This window comes from Polyodon spathula, chromosome 7 (genome assembly GCF_017654505.1).
Source record: "Polyodon spathula isolate WHYD16114869_AA chromosome 7, ASM1765450v1, whole genome shotgun sequence".
In the NCBI taxonomy this organism is placed as follows: domain Eukaryota; kingdom Metazoa; phylum Chordata; class Actinopteri; order Acipenseriformes; family Polyodontidae; genus Polyodon; species Polyodon spathula.
In genome coordinates, this window is record NC_054540.1 from 33,506,793 (window position 1) to 33,525,722 (window position 18,930).

Genomic DNA, 18,930 nt, shown 5'->3' on the forward strand with positions numbered 1-18,930 from the left:
GACAGCTTGAATGTAACAGGGTTGAGGCTGGGGGCGTCTTAACCACTGTACAAAAGAGCCGGGCTTGTCTGCATTCGTGGTTATCTCATTTCACTAACAGGGAACAGAATCCCACAACACTGCCCGTTACACTTACTGGTAATATTGTACATGAAACACAGACAGCGTTGATCTTTTTAACATGATCTGATAATGCAGTTTAAGCTATTCTCTGAAATACACTGTTTACTCCAGTCTTTAATTAACTCCTGCTGTTTCGAAAGAGGTAAAATGCCTGTTAATTTTACAAAACTAGAACCAAACAACTAAGTAATATAGTCCTGTTAAACACCTTACAGTGGTTTTGTTTGCCATTTTTTAACATTTGCATGTTTTTTTTCCTTTTAAAAAGCAGAAAATTTGGCCCGTAGGGTACAATGTAAACTTTCAACAGCATGTTTAGGACATTACAGGAAAGTAGACTCAGAGGAGGGGCTATTTTCTGTGACACAGAGATGGTGACACACAAAGGATGCAATGATTCTGTCTTTCTCCCTCCTTCCTCTGCAGTGTGTGACCTGGTGAGCTGTGACCTGCCTCCTCTGCCCACATGTGCAGACGGGATGAGCGTTGTGCTGACCAACCCAGGGGAATGCAAACCTGTGTATGAGTGTGGTAAGTGGACATGAACAGGTCCTTCAACTGCCTGCCTGGTGATCAGCTTTCTAAATGGAACCACCACAGAATGTATTTGCTGATCTTGTCTGTTGCCACATATAGAATCCTATGTATGCCCACTTGTGAAATTTTAAGAATTTTAAGGTCTCCTTACATCACACACATTTTTTTAATATGCACTCCATCTGTAAATAACTTCAGACTTCATTATGAGCTTTGCTTAAAGATGGTGTTGCATTAAAAAAAATGTAGCAAAGTAGAAAAAAAATGTAGCAAAGGATTGGATACATATGGAAGAAATAACAATGTGTTAATAGAGAAGTTCATTTCTCCAAACACCCCCTATGTTAAACGTAAAACAACTTCCGTGATATTTCAATATCTCATTTTCGGCTGTCGCTTGTAGGAAAAATGTCCAGCCCATCTCAAAGCCCCTTGTCCTTTCCAATGATGCACACTACTATCCTGAACCTGTGCTTGTATCTATCAAGCTTGCAAGAAAGAAGTCTGTAAGCTGGAGCCCAGGCCGAGCTGCCCCCCCCACCGCAAGTTCAGCACCAGAGAGACTCAGTGCTGTGATCGATACGAGTGCACCTGCAACTGTGTCAACTCCACAGTGACCTGCCCACCAGGCTACCTCTCCACATCTGTGACCAACGACTGTGGCTGCACAGCGATCAGCTGCCTTCCTGACAGTGTAAGTGATGACTAAACACGCAAGCTGTGTATCAGAGAATGGCCATTGGGGGTCCCCGAGTGGCTCATCTGTAGTGTTCTGCAGATTGAGTTTATTTTACATATATTAAAATAGGGATAAAATCGGTAGTAAATAGTTTTTAATTGAATCATTGGTAAAAATTGGGCAAGAAAAATCTCAGTACACACACTTCACACGTGGAATATGATGCGTAGCAGTTCTGGTTTCTTATAAAGTTTACTGTCCCTGGCATGTATGTTGAAGCAGAATCTGTGCAAGTCAAGCCACATCCCAAGTTAGCTGGTACTTTGAATGTTCGGGCTGTCCGCTGTCGCTGTCCTGACGGAAATAGGATCTACAGAAGGTATGAACATGACATCAGCACAAAACAAGCCAGGTTTATTCAACATAAAAAGAAAAAAAAATTGACGGAATTGGGCAGTGCAAGCCATCGGAAGACACGTCAAAAATCACACTGGATATTTCCATCAATGCGTTCCATAAGTTTACCAACTAAAACATCACCATTGTCTGTCAAATATTTACGATTAAGATTGTTGGCGTTAGACAGTGTTTTAGCTGATGGACAGCATTGTCACACAGAGTTGCCAACATACCTCTGTCCAGCAAAGCACAACGCTCTGACAAACTCATTGACAGTCATTCTGTGCTCTCTTTTATTAAAGTGCATGTAAAAGCCGCATAAATGGATTGCTTTTCTCTCAGTTCACTTTCTTGTTTTAGTTTAATCTGTAGCTTATTTTTCAGTATTTTCTTTTATTGTCGGCGTGAACATGTACCTCAGTGCAGCAGTATTTGTAGCGCTATGCATCCTCTGTCTCATCTGACCCACTTCTGCTATTGTTGCTTTTTGTATACTTCAAAACATTAGTTCTCTTTCAAATATTCACAAACTGATTCTCCCCATTCCTCATCCACTAAACATATTATATTTTCGTGCAAGTATTTCAGTTTAGTTTTTGATCAAGGTAATAGTTACTACACCGAGCAGTTGCCACAATTATCAGGTGATAATGTGTTTGTGTAGTGACAGAGAACCACGTTTGAATGTTATTTGATCCTGTGACATCTAAATGTCTGCTGTATTCTAGGATACTGTGTTGGGCTGCTTATTACATTGTCGGAGTCAAAATAAAACAGCATTTGAATCAAAATATTGTGCATTTCCTGGAAAATAGTACTGGGAAAATATTGAGTAATAGACAAAAATTGGGTATAAATCAGTAAAAACCGACATCCAGTTAAAAGAAAATCCTGTAATTTTTCGGTAAAATTTGGAACAAACCAGAAACACGGAACACTGCTCATCTGGTAAAAGCACGGCCTTGTGGTGTGCAGGGTGGGTCATACAGTCAGGCGAGTGCAGGATCAATTCCTGGCTGTGCCAGTCATCGCTGGGGATTCTGGAAGAAGCGTTGCATTGGCTGTTTTACTCCTGCGGGTTTTGGAGGCAAAAGAGACTTTCTCCTCATCGCTCTACAATGGAATCTACCAGCCAGGTGCTAGATCTGTGCAATTAGTAAAGAAAGGTTAACAGTATTATATAGTAAGAGTAATTCCAGGGTCCGATCTTAGTACTGCAGGGATCATAGGCCAGGATATTATCCATTAGGCTACATCAGCAAGCAACTAGGGACAGACTTAGTTACTCATATCGGTGATAGTACTGCAAGTAGCAGACTGTATGCATTATGCACCAGCCCTAGTGGCGGACTACAGCTTGCTGTATACAAGCGGAGAGTCCTCCGTGCCTGAATTTCAGTACTTTCTCTTTCTCATGCTTTCTCTATGAAACTCCTCTAGGTGTGTGTCCATCATGAAGTTGTGTATCAGGTTGGAAGCGTCTGGGAAGAAGCCTGCAAGACTTGCAGCTGCACTGACAAGCAGGACAAGGTCACAGCGCTCCACATTGTCGAGTGCACAGAGAAAGTGTGCAATGAGATCTGCCCGGTGGTAAGTGTGTGTCAGTTCAGCACGGCCTGCCGTACCTGAAAGTATGGGCTATTCAATGAGAGTGTATTTCGTACACAGGACTTCTCACAATCAGAACACAGAGCAAAACCAAACAGTGCCTGCAAATTCAGAGGCACATTTATTCTCATGTTTAGTATGCCCAAATCCATACAACAACAGCAATTCACATTTCTATAGCGCCTTTCATCACAAGGATCCCAAAGCGCTTCACGCACAAATAAAGGAACAATGAAAGCATTGAATTAAAAATAATATAGAATTAGATCAAATTGAAATTTAAAAGCAGATTAAAAAAAAAAAGTGGTTTTAATTGTACAATACAAAACCGAAGATAAAAAGCTAGTTTGTAGAAAGAGTCTAAAACAATTTTATAAAAATAATTAAAAAAAATATTTTAATTTTAAAATAGAACAATTAAAACAGTCTATTAAAAAAAATGTAAAATAAAATTATTACCATATCCACGCTGACTAAGTAATGCGTGATCATTACGTGATTGCTGTTCGTTTTATTTGCAGTCGTGTTTGTGAACCGTGAGTTTTAGGAGGCGTGAGTAGGGTATATAATGTTTTGAGTACTATTTCATGTAATTGGTTTCTTTTACAGGGGACTAGTTACACCACAAAGGACGGCGAATGCTGTGGAAAGTGTAAAATATCTGCCTGCCAGGAACACTCAGTTGGGGGGCCGCTGGCCGACATGGACAGTGGGGGCCGTTTACGACATGTAAGCTTGTGTTTATTTTTATTTTCATATTTTCTTTTAAATTTAAATGAATTAAAAAGATAAATGTATTCAATTGTACTTCCTTTCCATTTCAAAGAACTGTTTTCTATTTCCTTTGCTCCTCAATTAAATAGGTAAGTCAATTTTCTTACCTCTTACATCTCTAGTGAGATTGTCAATGGTAAATTACATTTTGAAAAAAAAAAAAGAATTACAAAAAAACATAATCTGAGGATTAAACAGAACTTTATTACGAGGCAATCCTTTCAGACCAGATGAAAGGGTTAAATAATTTTCTAAAAGTAAGCTGTGCATTGACACTGTAGCCCTTTATATGGGGACGTATAGAAGACTATCAAGCAAATGCATGATAATCTCATATGAGGATACCATTTTTCGCCATATAAAGCAATGGAAAAAAAAGACACATGTTTCAATGAAAATACTATGTGTTATGTGTGCAGGTGGGTGAGAGGTGGCGCTCTGCTCAGAACCCCTGTGTTATCAGCGAGTGCGTGCAGGTGAACGACGAGGTGTTTATAAACCAGCAGAACCTCTCCTGCTCCCAGTTGGACACGCCTCACTGCCCCCCCGGGACTGCCCTGCAGTGCGACACCTTCACAGACTGCTGTCCCTCCTGCCACTGCGGTACAGTTCAAAGCACTCTTACCCAGAGTCAGGCAGGGCCCCTAGAGGATGAAAATGTAGTGGAATCATATGAGAGTGAAATGTATTAATAGAATTTAGGGTTAAAATGTGTGCAGAGATAAAGCATGCGCAGGAATGTATGGAATGAAATATGGTAAACAATTATTCACGGTAACTTTGTAAAAGAGATTGGTTAGTGTTTGGTTGCACTTGAATGGAGTAACAGCTAAAGGGCTAAATTCTATTGAGAATTAGTAAGATAACAGAATCAAACCCCTCCTGATCATCTCCTAACGAGCCTGGCAGAGCCTCCCCAGGCTTGGTAGCATCAAGACGGTCGTTTTGCTAGGCGACACATTCGAATTGGGCTAAAACAAAAAGGGGGGAAAATGTATAGAAGTTTGGTCAAATTTGTGTGAATCTGAAATTTGTGAACTCTGCTTGCACTGTGTTTTCCTAACAATATCTAAACACTATCAATTTCTTCACATGAGTTACAATGCTGTTACAGATACAGAACGTACACAAAGTCAAAAGTACCCCAGTTTATCAGTTCTTTGTCTTGAGGAGTAAACATCTCTCTGTTGAAAGCAGCACACCTTGCTTTTTAATATTTGTTTAACCTTAATTGACCCTATATACAGTACAGAGTGGGAAAAGTACTGCAAACCAGGATCAATGGATTTGTTCCATACTTCCTGTACAGACATGCATGTCGCTTGGTTTGTGGTATTGCTACTGATTGGAATTGGGTGCTAATTATCTTTTGCCATGCTTGAGTTCTTGTAAATATTTCCTTACTGTGAAGGCAGCAAGTAGAGATTGTGCATCGTTAAGAAGTGGATACAGAATTGCAGTGTCAGTAATGTTCACATGAAAGTGGCAGCTGTATAAGCAGTAGGGTGGATTCAATGTGGAGTTGCTTATTGTGCCTCTGCTCCCACTTCTAGCTCCCATGGATGGCTGTGTAATGAACAATACCGTCATTGGGGTAAGACACTCTTCCTCTATTCTATTCTATCACTCTATTATAACCCAGATTATTCTGTTAATTTGCTTCCCAGTGTCCTGTAATTTTGACATTGAGAAAATAGGCATTAAATAGGTATGGGAACATACCTAGGACAGTAAAGGGTTAACTGCCTGGCATTATTATTTCCTTATAATATATCTCGCCAACATATTTCACATGTACAAAAACAGCAGGTGAAAGGGGATCAGGCAAATAAAGATCAGGGGCATGATTTATCGACTGTGCGTACGCACAGATCTGTGCATAAACTGCGCACACTCGATTCCACGCAAACTTTGTGATTTATCAAATTTCAACTTGACGTGGAAAAGTACGTACCTCTACGCAAACTTCTGACCACCCATACGCTACTTCCAGTGGCTGAAAAGTGATATTGCACACTTGAAGCATGTTTTGTTAAGTAAAATAAGATATTGGGCGTTTGTACAATAGTTATTCAAGGGCTATTGTTTCACTGCTGTTAATGTCCGAATAAGTATATTAGCATATAAATGCATCAGCACAAGTGGATAACCAGTCTGTGATAATAGCGTATGGTTAATATAATTACGATGATGCGCATCCAAAGAATAACATGATGAACACATTTAATGACTTGGTGAAATTATCAACTCAGTTGATAATTGGTGACATTATCCACTCACAACTAGCTAGCCTTATTGACATATTATGCATTCCTGTAGTTCACACACTTGTTTTTGTAGCCACAATGCGCCTTTTACCCTCAACCTTCATGTCGGACTATTTCTTTTTTCATGGTCATGGTCTCAGAACTCACTGATTTTACAGCAGCAGTGACCTCCTGCCAAGCTACATTTTTTTGTTTGACAGGCCACTACTTAAGCTGCCGAAAAGGGAGGACTTTTTAGCCTCCTCATCGCTTAACAGAACCTCAATCTCACTGTAAAAAAAGCTGATATTTTAACACAGGTTTACAATAAACTTTGGAAATATGAAGAACTGTTTTTTCAACCCTGTGGGGTATACAGATATGGCCAAAAGTTTTGCATCTACTGAAAGTTTTAGGATTGAAACATAATAAAAAAAACTATATGAACATCATTTAGATATCTTATTTAACATCATGTAACCAAAGAAGCACTACAAAACAATAGTAGTACAGTATTTCACGTTAGATTTCAAAATGTCACATTTTAAATTTTTTGTCCATAGCTGTACAAGATTATTGCCTTTGTTCTGTGTTCAGTCAGGAGAGACCTTCTTGGTTGATGAGTGCACCCGATGCCAGTGCAGTGTGGAGACGGGCGTTATCAAGAGATATCGACTGCTGTGTGGGAAAGTGACCTGCGCCCCATGTCAGGAGGTACATCACTGTGCTGGAGTAACCTGGGCTATTAAAGGGATTGGAGCTGGATAACAGATACAAACTTATATCCTTTATATACATACCTGCATGAAAACCTCTGGGTGTGAGAGTTTCAATTTCCACGGAGTAATCAGCGATATATTTACACTTTGCAGTGCTGTTACTATGAGAAACATTTAAGAGGGATTTTATTTCTTTACAGGTACATTTTCAAGCATGCAGCAAGCAGTTGGTTGCATTCTGTGCTGTTGGTTCCTTGCTGAGAAAAGATTTACATGGCTTGTCTTTTTTACACAGGGATATAGGCTGGAGAAGGTGAACGGGTCTTGCTGTGGGAAATGTGTAGCAACCACTTGCTCTTTCTCGCTTAAAGATGGAACAGCTATTCGCCTCCAGGTGTGTATCTTTCTGTCTCCCGATCATCTACAGTATCAGATGTTCTTTCCATCTCTCTGAACGGAAGGGCGGTTCCTGCTGTCCGTGCCTTTGCATTTGTACTTGCTCATTCTAGTGGGCATAAATAATGGGATTACACACATTTTAACTAAATTATTTTAACCTAAATTATGAACTTCTACTGTATCAGTGTAATCCAGAATAAAAATATCACAGACAAAAGTATTGGCACCCCACACGTAATATAACATAATTCAAGAATACATATAAAATTCTGGAAGAAAACGATAATAAAAGTTCTGGAACCAAATCTCAATCCGATAGAAATGCTTTGGGCTGATCTTTGAAAAAAGCTGTAGCCAATCACTGTGTATCCAATCTGTCTGAGCTGAAGGAAATATGCAAGACAGAATGGGCCGAGATTTCACCACCAAGATGTAACATACTGGTTAAGAATGATCATAAACGTCTGAAAGTCATAATAAAAGCAAAAGGAGGACACACAAAACACTAAAGCAGAGGTGCCATGCTTCTGTCACGAACAAATACTTTAAATGAAAGAAGTTTGTTGGTTTTTTTTATAAAGATCGCTTGTGACACTGTGTTCAACAGCAGAAAGATGAGATGTGTGTGTTTTGATAGTTATTTTTGTGTAGCTTTGATTCATATCATTAAATACATTGAACAGCATGGAATAACACAGGGGTGTAAATTAAATGCACCTGCTATCTCGTCCCTCAATCCTTTTCAGAATCCTCAAATAGCATGTCATGTGCTTGTCATCGTTTAAACCAGGGGTTCCCAAATGTTCTTAGCTTAAGCCCCTTCATAATATCAAGCATACTGACTGAGGACCCCCCTCTATAGCAAGAACTTCTACCGACAAAACCTACATTGGCATTCATTTCTTTATTATTAATTTTTTGATGTTATAATTATAAAGTGCATTAATATAGTTTAAATGCAGAGCATCTCAAAACGCTTTACAATATAAAACACAGCAAAGCTCAATGTAAAGACACAGCAGGTACACAGACAATACATGTTTTTAGCTCAAGATATAAAACAAAGCAGTACACAATTTTGAATTACTTAAAAACCCAACTGTGATGGAATGGTGATAGATAAAAATGCATTTTTAGTTGTTTCTTGAAAATATCTTTGGTTTTAGTTCTTGATTGCCTGTGGGAGATAATTCCAGAGCCTGGGTGCATAGCAGCAAAATGCTCTACAACACATAGAACGAAGCTTAATTCTAGGAATTCTTAAGACCAGAGGTTGCAGAGTGCCCTGAAACCATTCCTCAGCTCTCAGAGGTCCTGGGCCCCAGTTTGTGAAGCCCCAGATTAAAAGTTTTCCCCCATGTCTGTTTTTCAGGCAGGTGAAATCCGGGAAGATGGGTGCACTACTTCTTTGTGTAAAGTCAACGAGAGAGGAGACTTTGTGTTGGAAACTAAAGTGACCAGCTGTCCCCCCTTCGATAAAGACAAATGTGCGGCTGATGGGGTAAGGAACTCAGGGTTCCTACTGGGTGAAACAGAAACTCCACTCTGAATAGCAGCAGTGCTTAAATTCCTTCCCTCAGGTGCTGGTGAGCTCGCCAATGCAAAATGCTGTTGTTTTAAATAACATAGTGGAACTTACTCTGTATAGGAATGGCAATTCTGGTAGTGATGCTGGTGGTAAGATTGACAGTGGAGTGTAATGTTTGATTGTAATGTGGAAATACAATAATTTCTCTTTGTTTTTATACAGGGTAAGGTTGTGCAACTGGGCAAAACCTGCTGTGAAACATGTAAGTTGGATTTTTAAACATCTTGCTGCATACTGATTCAGACAATCGTTGGAACACCAAATGTGGTGATGAACCTCAACCCCTGCGAGGGATCATTTTTACAGGGTTTTTTTTTTCTTTAATGAAGAAGCTATTGAAATGTAACTGTAGATGTCAAAATGTGCAACCTTCTCATAAATTGACACCATTGTTTATACTTTGTAGAAAAGCAGGTAGTAAATTCTGCCAAGTGTGGTGTCAGAAAATGCCACCCTTGTTTATAGAGTCACTGAACACCACTACAGTTTGTTGAAAAGTAACAAGCCAGTGCGGTTAGGGGTTGAATCACCACAATACAATGCTGGCAATGCAAAGTCTGTAAAACTATTCCACTTCTAGCACGTGTGAATGTGGCATTGCGATCCAGAAGGATGAGTGTTGTTCCTTCTTTACAGGTGCAGAGCCGGAATGCAAGCAGACTGTTGGGATTCTGAAATACATCAAGATCGATGACTGCATGTCTGAAAACCAAGTGGACATTCATTACTGTGAGGTGAGCAGATGAGAGATCCATTCCACAGTGCTGGTGGACTGGTTCATTCACCTTAACCGACAACCACTAATTTGCCTATTTTAACAATTTTCCAAGATTTTCAGTTACAGTGGTTTGATTTCATATAGAATTAAAACTACAGAAGCAACGTGGGTTTTCTAATAAATGCTAAAAGCATTTCTTCTCTTCCTATCAGGGGAAGTGTTCCAGCAAGTCCATCTACTCTTTGGAGCACCATCACGTGGAGAGTCACTGTGTGTGCTGTTCAGCCACAGACACGGAGCCCATGGTGGTTCCTCTGAGGTGTGCCAATGGGACTGTGCTGCAGCACGAGGTGCTGAATGTCAAGCAGTGTGACTGCTTATCCCACGCATGCGCAGGAGAGTGAAAAACAATCACGTCTGTATGAATAGATACAATACCAAGCATGGAATGCACTCAGACTGTATCACACTGTAAGGTAGTCACAATTCCACTGTTGCCATAGCTGCTTCATTATGCTATCTTCCATTATTGCACTAAACAGATTAGTTGTACAATATTTACACTCTTGTATACTGTGGACTTATAATAGCCAATTCCACGTTTTCCACCTGTAGTAAGACTTCTCTTAATAAATGTTCATGTTTTTTCAAACCTGTTTTATTATTGTCTCTCTCACAACAAGGGAACACGAAAACCACCTTGAATTTCCACAACATTTCTCCAGACTTTAATTATCAACTAATGATCAGGATCCTTTCTGTGTAAAGAAAATTAAAGACGTCAACGAGTATTCGAGTAGTGGACTGTCTGAAAGAGGTCTTAATAGACAAGTGGTCTTTATATTCATGTGTTTAACATTGGAAATATCATTGCCTTTGGATCAGCAACCATGAAATCTTTCAGATTCCTAACCCCCTTATTGTCCAAACTGTTGAAGAGTAAGTAGCAGGGTTTCGAGAAATATAGCATTACACGTCCCCACATGTTGCTACAACTGTTTAAATAATGCTCCTGTAATGTTTCTTTTCATCCTGACAACTTTTCTTTTTTTATTTAGTAGTCGCCAATTCATTTTGACCCTGTTTTTCTCTCAGTTTGAAATGCCCAATTGTATTTAGACTCAGCCCACCGCTACTACCCCTGCACTGACTCGGGAGCTGCAAAGACAAACACATGCTGTCCTCCGAAGTGTGTGCCGTCAGCCGACCACTTTTCATTCTGCAGACCCGCCGTGCAGCCAGCCCAGAGATACAGCATCGGAGGACAACGTAGCTCTGGGCAGCTTACAGGCAAGCCCTCAGGCGCCTGGCCAGTCTACAAGGATCGCTGGTGTGCGGTGATCCTAGGACACCCTGGCATTCGGACAATTGTGGGCCGCCCCCAGGGAGCTCCTGTCCATGGTCAGCAGTGGAATAGCCTGGACACTAACCGGCAACGTCCAGGCTATAGGGCGCATCCTTCACTCCACGTGGAGCGCCTTTACCGGGTGTGCCACTTGGGAGCCCCCCCAACTTTTTACATTTATAACTTATATAGGTATGTGTACTCTACTGTCCAAACAGTCTGTTTCAAAAGTCTGTTTCAAAGCTCTTTTCAAAATGTCCGCTCTAGTGCACTGGGGTTTGAGATCAGGGGTGTGTCAAGCAAGTAACACAGCAATAGCGATCCATGATGTGATACGGAACACACAAGCCAGAGCATTTATGTTTTTTTTTTAAAATTTTTTTATTCCTGCAGTAATTTAGAGAACAAACCTGGATACAATTTCAAGGTATGCAGTTTATTTTATAGACCAAAAGTAAAATAAATTAAATAACTGTTAAAAACATTACGATTTTATAACATAACCTAACAGGAAATTATGTTTATTTAGTGTCTATAAAATGTTAATGTAATCCTGTCATGGAGAATGTCTGCTCCGGTTTTGTTATAATGTTAAACCTGGTTTCACCCACACACCCCCCCCCCCCCACCCCCCCCCCCCCCCCCCCCCCCAAAAAAAAAAACAAAGGAGCAAGTAGCTATAACATTACCATGATCCAAGTAACGGCTTCCTTGCTTTATCAGTATAGCAGATTAAATAAAATCCTGAGGTGCATTAATTTATCTGTCTGTTTCCTTTTTATAATAGATTATAACTACCTTGCATACTTCCCCTGTTTAACTAGTAAATTGTGTGTTTTAACAAACAATGTTATACAAACTATAACTTACACACATAGCTAACTAATGTGTAATAAAACAACCCCAGCACTTTTATCCCTTATTGATATCCCTTATTACTTCTTTCTTAATTTCTTCAAAATTGCACAGCATTTAAAAATCCAGTGAAAAGGCAGGGTGTGAGCTGACATATTTGTGAACAAACCAGTGAGTATAACACATTGCATGACTCTTTTAAGTGTAATGATACCATGCTGGAATTAGCTTTCATTTTCAAAACAGCTCGATTGTGATTGTAACCTTATAATTATAATACATAAGGTCATATCAGGTCATACAATGCAGAATTCAACGATAATGTGTGTGATTTATTAGTTAACAAAATCTCAATCAAAAGGATAATTTCTTATCACTTTATTGGCACTGATGAAACTTAACCTGGTTAACCACACTGACTGCATATCATATGCTTAGATGGCAGGTATGGTTGCATTCTTTAAGGAATTTAAGGATAAAACAAAATACATTTCAACAAGGAATTGCATTAGTTCAGTTACTTAGTTGAGCACAAGGTGGTTTCAATAAATACTTTCTGATTTAAATATAGGCCTACTATGTGATAGCTTGGGATATTCAGTCTATCTAAAACAGTAGGTAGGTGTTTATTTTTTTAATTTTTATATATAATTATTAGTCGAATAAACTACCAAATAATACCATTTTACTACCTACTTTCCAAGCTGTTGATAATCCATTTTCAGTGCTATAAAGACTCAAGACTAAACAGATTATCAGTAATATCATGATAACCAATAAAACAAAAATAAAGTGAAATATTTAAGATTGTTATAACAACCTTAGGGTACACAAGGAATTGAGCGCTTGTTCAAGTGGTTTCTTTTTAAAATATATTTGAAACTGACAATTTGGATGTCAACACATTTTAAACCCTGTTTCGTGCACCTCACTGTAAAAATAAGAACGTTGGCATCATAGTATTTGTGAAACACGTATGTTCTTTTTACCTTAAGGTAAAATTAACCTAATTAATCCTAATTAACTATAATTAGCCCTGAGTGTTTAGCAGCTCTCTTTTGCAGTTTAGTGGGAAAGCTCAAGACAGGCAACCCGTCTCCCCGGCAGCTGTGCCTCTGTTAGTGGGTCAGGTTTAGGTTGTTATTTGAATAGGAAGTACTGAGCAGTGTGAAGTCTAATCAATGAAATATATTGCTCTACTTAGTCATGCCCTTGAAAGGTTTGTGAATGAAGGTAAACATGGGATTAACTTCTTTGTTATGCTATAATGACACCAGATTATGTTTCAAATTAACAATGTTTACCATTTATTAGTTCTAAATACCCACATTGCATTCTACATTTAACATTATTGTTTAGCTTCAATATGTGGCACTAGTATTAATAGAGTTAGACAATTGATCAGATTACCTGAACCCCTCAGACTGATTCACTGATGGTCCATGATGATCCTGGAGGTATTAGAGGCTTCTCTGTCTGTGTTGCCTCTATGCCTGGTATTTATACTATAGTATGCTCTGAACATATGTGACAACAGTTTATTTCTGTTATCTTACTAATTATCAATGTGAATTAGTTATTCAGCTGTTACTCCATTCAGGTGCAACCAACCACCAACTACTCTATTTTACAAGGTTACTGTGGTGAATTGTTTACCATATTTTCCTCTCCCACACATTTCTGCACATAATTTATCTCTCCAATCAATTTCAACCTAAGTTACCTTAGAAACTACTTCTGCATAAATCACCTCCAGCAAACTGGTTTAACATTGCCAATAAATTCTCTCATATCATTACTGTAGGGACCACATTTTAAATAAAGATTCTCTGAGAATTAATACGAAGCAGCAGTTTTATTAAATAGAATTCTGGAGAGACAACACGTCACAATCAGTCTGCTATTGCTTCTCTGACACGTATTTACAAGGTGCAGCTTTTTATAGCAATGCACAAACAAGACAAAATAGTATGTGCATGCAGCAGAACATATATTAATCTTAAAATGAAACAAAGTATCATAAGATGTTCCTGGTAAACACAAGATGTTCTCAGCACACAGCTAAAGTGTGATGTCCTTGTAAAGTGCTGACTTACCTATCTATATAGCTTACACAGACATACTCAAGCATTTTCATACTACTTCTTTAACTAATATTTATTTTAATGCTTCACCCCCCACTTTTGGCCCATGGCCAATACAGCCCACGAGGCCAACATGAGACCATATTCTGTGCCCCCTGTCAGAGGTTACCATCACATGACAGTAAGTGTCTTTTTACTCGATTAGGAGAGTCCATTGAGTGCGTTGATATCGACGGAGGGTGCAGCACATTCGACAGTAGAGAAAGAACACCAGAACAAGGGTGACAAGGGACCCCAAGGAGGCAACTCGACCATTGCCCCTGGTCCAAAACCCCATCCAGAGGATGAGGCATGTGACCTCAGCCATCATTGCTTCATGTTGAGTATTGTCCAACAGCTTTCATTTTCTTTATCGTTTGGAGGAGGGCTGAGTGATCAAGAGTCCACATATAAGCACGATAAAGCATATATGGTTTTAGAACCTATGCAGTATAAGATCTTGGTGGAACATCGCCTATGTTGTATCAGAAGTAATACACCAGTGAGTACAGTTCTGCTGCATGACCTGCTCAAAGCCTTTAAGAGGCCTAACAATAGCAAGCAATGGCTAATTAGTATAGTGTTAAGTTTCCCATCACAAGTACGTACAATAATGTCATTAATTATTACCCACCCAACCTACAGTGGCTAACATATGTACATGATTACCTTGTTGCATAGCTAACGGAGAGACAGCCATCATTGCCCTCGGTTGTAAGTTTGTGGTGTCATAAGGGCCCCGGAATGGATGGGTGAGTACAGCGTCCCATACTTCAGCAGCCCATTCTATCACTAAGCCACCTTCAGTGTTTGCTCGTAATAACACTCTAATAGATCCTAACGTTATATTTATTCAGCATTGCTGTTTATAGCCATAGCAGCTTCTGCTAATCCTTTAGCTGCATTTGTATGTGTGCTGTCATCGTATTGATGTTGAAACTCATTATTTAATGTATTGATTTCACAATTATCTTTTATTTCACAAACCATTCTCTGCTCTTCATGACTCAGAATACTTGACCAACCATCTTTCTCTTTAATTGCAGAGTTTTCGCTATCATGTACTCGTGTATCCCATTTTCAACCATGTTGCTACCCTGTTGTCTCTACTTAGTTTTTCTCTACCAATATATTGCTCCAATAGCATTCTACGAAAGCAAAACACACTCTTTTTCTCGACATGCACTTTAATGCAAAGTATTTTTGTTAAGTGGTTTTGTTTCCTTGCACATTAAATTTACACTTTTGTATGTGCATTTATTGGCTTTAACTGTAGTTTATGATTCAATTACTCCTTATCAGTTCCAACTGGTGTGGATAGTTACACTATCGGCTTATCCTATGCCATCCTATATACTTAATTTTGCTGTTTTATTACTCCAAAAGTACACATAGTTTAGTGCACTTGTAGCAATTCATATGCTCCATAAAATGGGTGTAAGTTTCACCCACCTGTCCCTTTTATTAAGGTCAGTAGCCTGGCCAGGTTAAAACTCAATTTCCCATAGTTCCTTGCTATCATCCTCTCCCCTCATTTGGTTCATTCAGATTTCCACTCCTCCAAACTCAGAGCTCCTTGGAAGCCAGCACCTGTATTAAAGCTGGTTGGCTAGGCCAGGAGGAATCCATTATACAAACAGCATATTACTTAACTACAGTGTAACTTTAACTTTATTTTAGATAATACATGTGCATCCATTTACTCTTTTGTTAAAATCTTGTACTTTGCCTAAACCTTTCTTTTTTGTTTACACTGTTACTTGTTTAAGTTTAGTTGCTGCTCGAGGTCTGTTTAGGAGTTGTTTTTTTTTTTGTTAGTGTGTTCAGTCTCTATTTTGTTCCTGATCCTCCTGATTTTTTTCAAATGGCTGTTCACCATTCAACCCGGTACTGCTCGACAGACTCATCATTTTCTGCGATCTTAATTTTTTCATTAACCTACATCCATCATCATCATCAGTTCAGAACTCTATTGTAGATTTCATTATTTGTTGGTGAGATTATTCCTTTTCTGCTTGCTGGCTTTTTCTACTTTACTTTGATACTTTGGTTCCTGTAATTTTGGTTTTGTTCTTTTGTTACTTTGGATTACGTGAGCTTTGCTTCACTGGACTTCACTCATCCATTGCCATCAAGACTGACTTTGTAATTGGTTTCCCTGTATAATTATTCATTCAACTTTGACTTTTTTGCCAATGAGTGTGTTGGCTTTGTATTGGTGTGGTGTTTGTGTGTGTGGGGGGGTTTACTGGAGGTCCACCGGACACTGCATTCATTTCATTTTAGTGTTATTTTGTTTGGATGTTTGTTTAGTTCACTCTACTTTCTTACTTACCTGTACCTTTCACTTAATGAACTGTTCTCTGCAGTAAGTTGTTGTCCTTGTATTTCATTTATTATTATGGTTCACAACAATAAACCGTTTGTTCATGAAACTGACACCTCTGACATCCCTGCTTTTGCTGTCTGTCACTCTTGCTGACTTAGTTAGTTATAGATATTGGGCCAGTAGTATTTCCTTAGGGAGGACAGTACAACTGCTTCTCCAGATGGGCAGAGTGATCGGGCTTTAACTAAAGTTTATGCCAATACCTTCATCTGCCCCACTATTTGGTGGCAGTTATTATAACAGGTTTATCCTATTACCTGATGGTGACAGCGAAACATATTGCAACTAACTTCAAAATATCCTTAGGTATGATGACACTGTTCTCTTTATCAATGAGTCTAATTAGTCCATTTTTAATTGGCTCAGCTGGTGTGCTCAAAACCAACCAATATTCTCAATTCATTGATCACCATTAGACACAGATTACATATACAAACATATATTCAAACAATATGAGTATTCCAGCTACTTCACATCCTTACACTACATATGTATTTAGTTCAGTGGTCCATGGGGAAACCTCTCTAGCCCACCATGATCTCTTATCCCGTACTTATGATGTGATACATGTACCCTGTACTGACGAATCTCAGTACCCTGTACTTCTGGTCCTCACTATGATCTCTGTACCCCGTACTTCTGGTCCTCACTATGATCTCTGTACCCCGTACTGACGAATCTCAGTACCCCGTACTTTGGATCCTCACTATAATCTGCGTACCCCGTACTTCTGGTCCTCACTATGATCTCTGTACCCCATACTTCTGATCCTCACTATGATCTCCGTACCCCGTACTTCTGGTCCTCACTATGATCTCCGTACCCCGTACTGATGAATCTCAGTACCCCCTACTTCTGGTCCTCACTATGATCTCCGTACCCCGTAGTTCTGATCCTCACTATGATCTCCGTACCCTATACTGACAAATCTCAGTACCCCGTAGTTCTGATCCTCACTATGATCTCAGTACCTCGTACTTCTGATCCTCACTATGATCTCCGTACCCCATAGTGTCGAATCTCAGTACCCCGTACTTCTGATCTTCACTATGATCTCCGTACCCTGTACTCATGAATCTCCGTACCCCATTCTTCTAATCCTCACTATGATTTCCATATCCTGTACTGACGAATCTCAGTACCCATTACTTCTGTTCCTCAATGGTCAATTGACACAACAAAAACACACAAAAAAAAAAACAACTATCATACAACTCAAGAGAAGTCCCACATTTAATTAGACACTGCAATACGATCAAAAAATGTGTCAAAACAATAACAGAATTGCTATTACTCAGCCTTGCAGTACTGTTCAAATGCACATCACAAGGACCAGAGACATCTCAGACCGCAGTGCAGTAATCTGCCGACAAAGCCAAATTGCAGGGAACAAATTATAAAGATTCTCAGAGAATTGATACGAAGCAGTAGTTTTATTAAGCAGAATTCTGGAGAGACAACACGTCGCAGGCAGTCTGCTAATGCTTCTCTGAAACGTAGTTACAATGTACAGCTTTTTATAGTAATGCACAAACAAGATAAAATAGTATGTGTGTGCAGTAGAATGTATATTCATCTGTAGAAGGGTGTGGATATTTACTGACACGGGACACAGAAAGGTGTATTTAGAAACACCGCACAGGTGTCCGGTTTTATTTTTTTTTTCTAATGATTAATTTAGCCCGCAGAGGGTGCTGTTGTCCATGGCCTGAATACTGCCTTCAGTAAACGAGACCATGCATTTACCAATTCAGGTACAAGGTCCTGTGCACATGCAAGTGCTGAGATAATAACGAAAACAAAAGGCGAAAGAAAAAGGGAAAATAAAATAGTAATAAAACTACAAAATAAAGGTGCTGCACTTGGCAGCGTTACCCCAACCATCGCTATCCGCATGGCCCAGGACTCCACCCTACACTACTGTGTTCCCTCTACCTATACATGTTCGGGGTCTGCCCAAAGATTCCCTGATCTCTACATTCTTTCTTTTCAATGTATTATTTATTTCGCCTGCCGGGCTCGGTCCTGCAGCCCAGCTTCCGCCAGCTGGCTCGTTACATCTTAAAGGGGCAGCCTAAGGGAACACAGGGCGTAATCTTTATAGGGCCAGCAATCTCCCAAGGCCCGCCTCTCAGCCACTCAGAGAGAGGGAGAGCCACAGAGTGACTGCCTTGACCGACAGTCGGATATTGTAAGGCTGCTGCCTTCCTCCTGCAGCACTATGAATGGGCCAGAAGAGTCAATACAGGTCTCCCTGTGTTCTAGGCACACAGCCAAAGTGTGATGTGTGCCTGTCACAGAGACGGCCGAAGTGGGCGGCGTCAGAACCAGGAAGAGGAATAAAATACACAGACAGGATGGATGAGTTGAAATGATGGGGACGCTTGCTTGCGCCGGTTTATTATAAATAAAAGGTTTAACAAACACA

The 18,930-nt window shown here is 39.6% G+C and overlaps 1 protein-coding gene across 1 annotated transcript in view; it reads left to right on the forward strand.

The window, feature by feature from the left end:
* Positions 1-10,442, forward strand: part of LOC121318560 (von Willebrand factor-like) — a 65,365-nt gene extending 54,923 nt beyond the window's left edge. The window contains exons 41-52 of the mRNA XM_041255356.1: positions 550-654; positions 1,149-1,354; positions 3,179-3,328; positions 3,956-4,075; positions 4,540-4,723; positions 5,674-5,714; positions 6,964-7,080; positions 7,381-7,479; positions 8,857-8,985; positions 9,235-9,274; positions 9,709-9,806; positions 10,003-10,442. Of these exons, the coding sequence (XP_041111290.1) occupies positions 550-654; positions 1,149-1,354; positions 3,179-3,328; positions 3,956-4,075; positions 4,540-4,723; positions 5,674-5,714; positions 6,964-7,080; positions 7,381-7,479; positions 8,857-8,985; positions 9,235-9,274; positions 9,709-9,806; positions 10,003-10,194 (1,481 nt within the window). The 3' untranslated portion in view covers positions 10,195-10,442. The remainder of the gene's footprint in view (positions 1-549; positions 655-1,148; positions 1,355-3,178; positions 3,329-3,955; positions 4,076-4,539; positions 4,724-5,673; positions 5,715-6,963; positions 7,081-7,380; positions 7,480-8,856; positions 8,986-9,234; positions 9,275-9,708; positions 9,807-10,002) is intronic.
* The last annotated feature ends 8,488 nt before the right edge of the window (positions 10,443-18,930 follow it).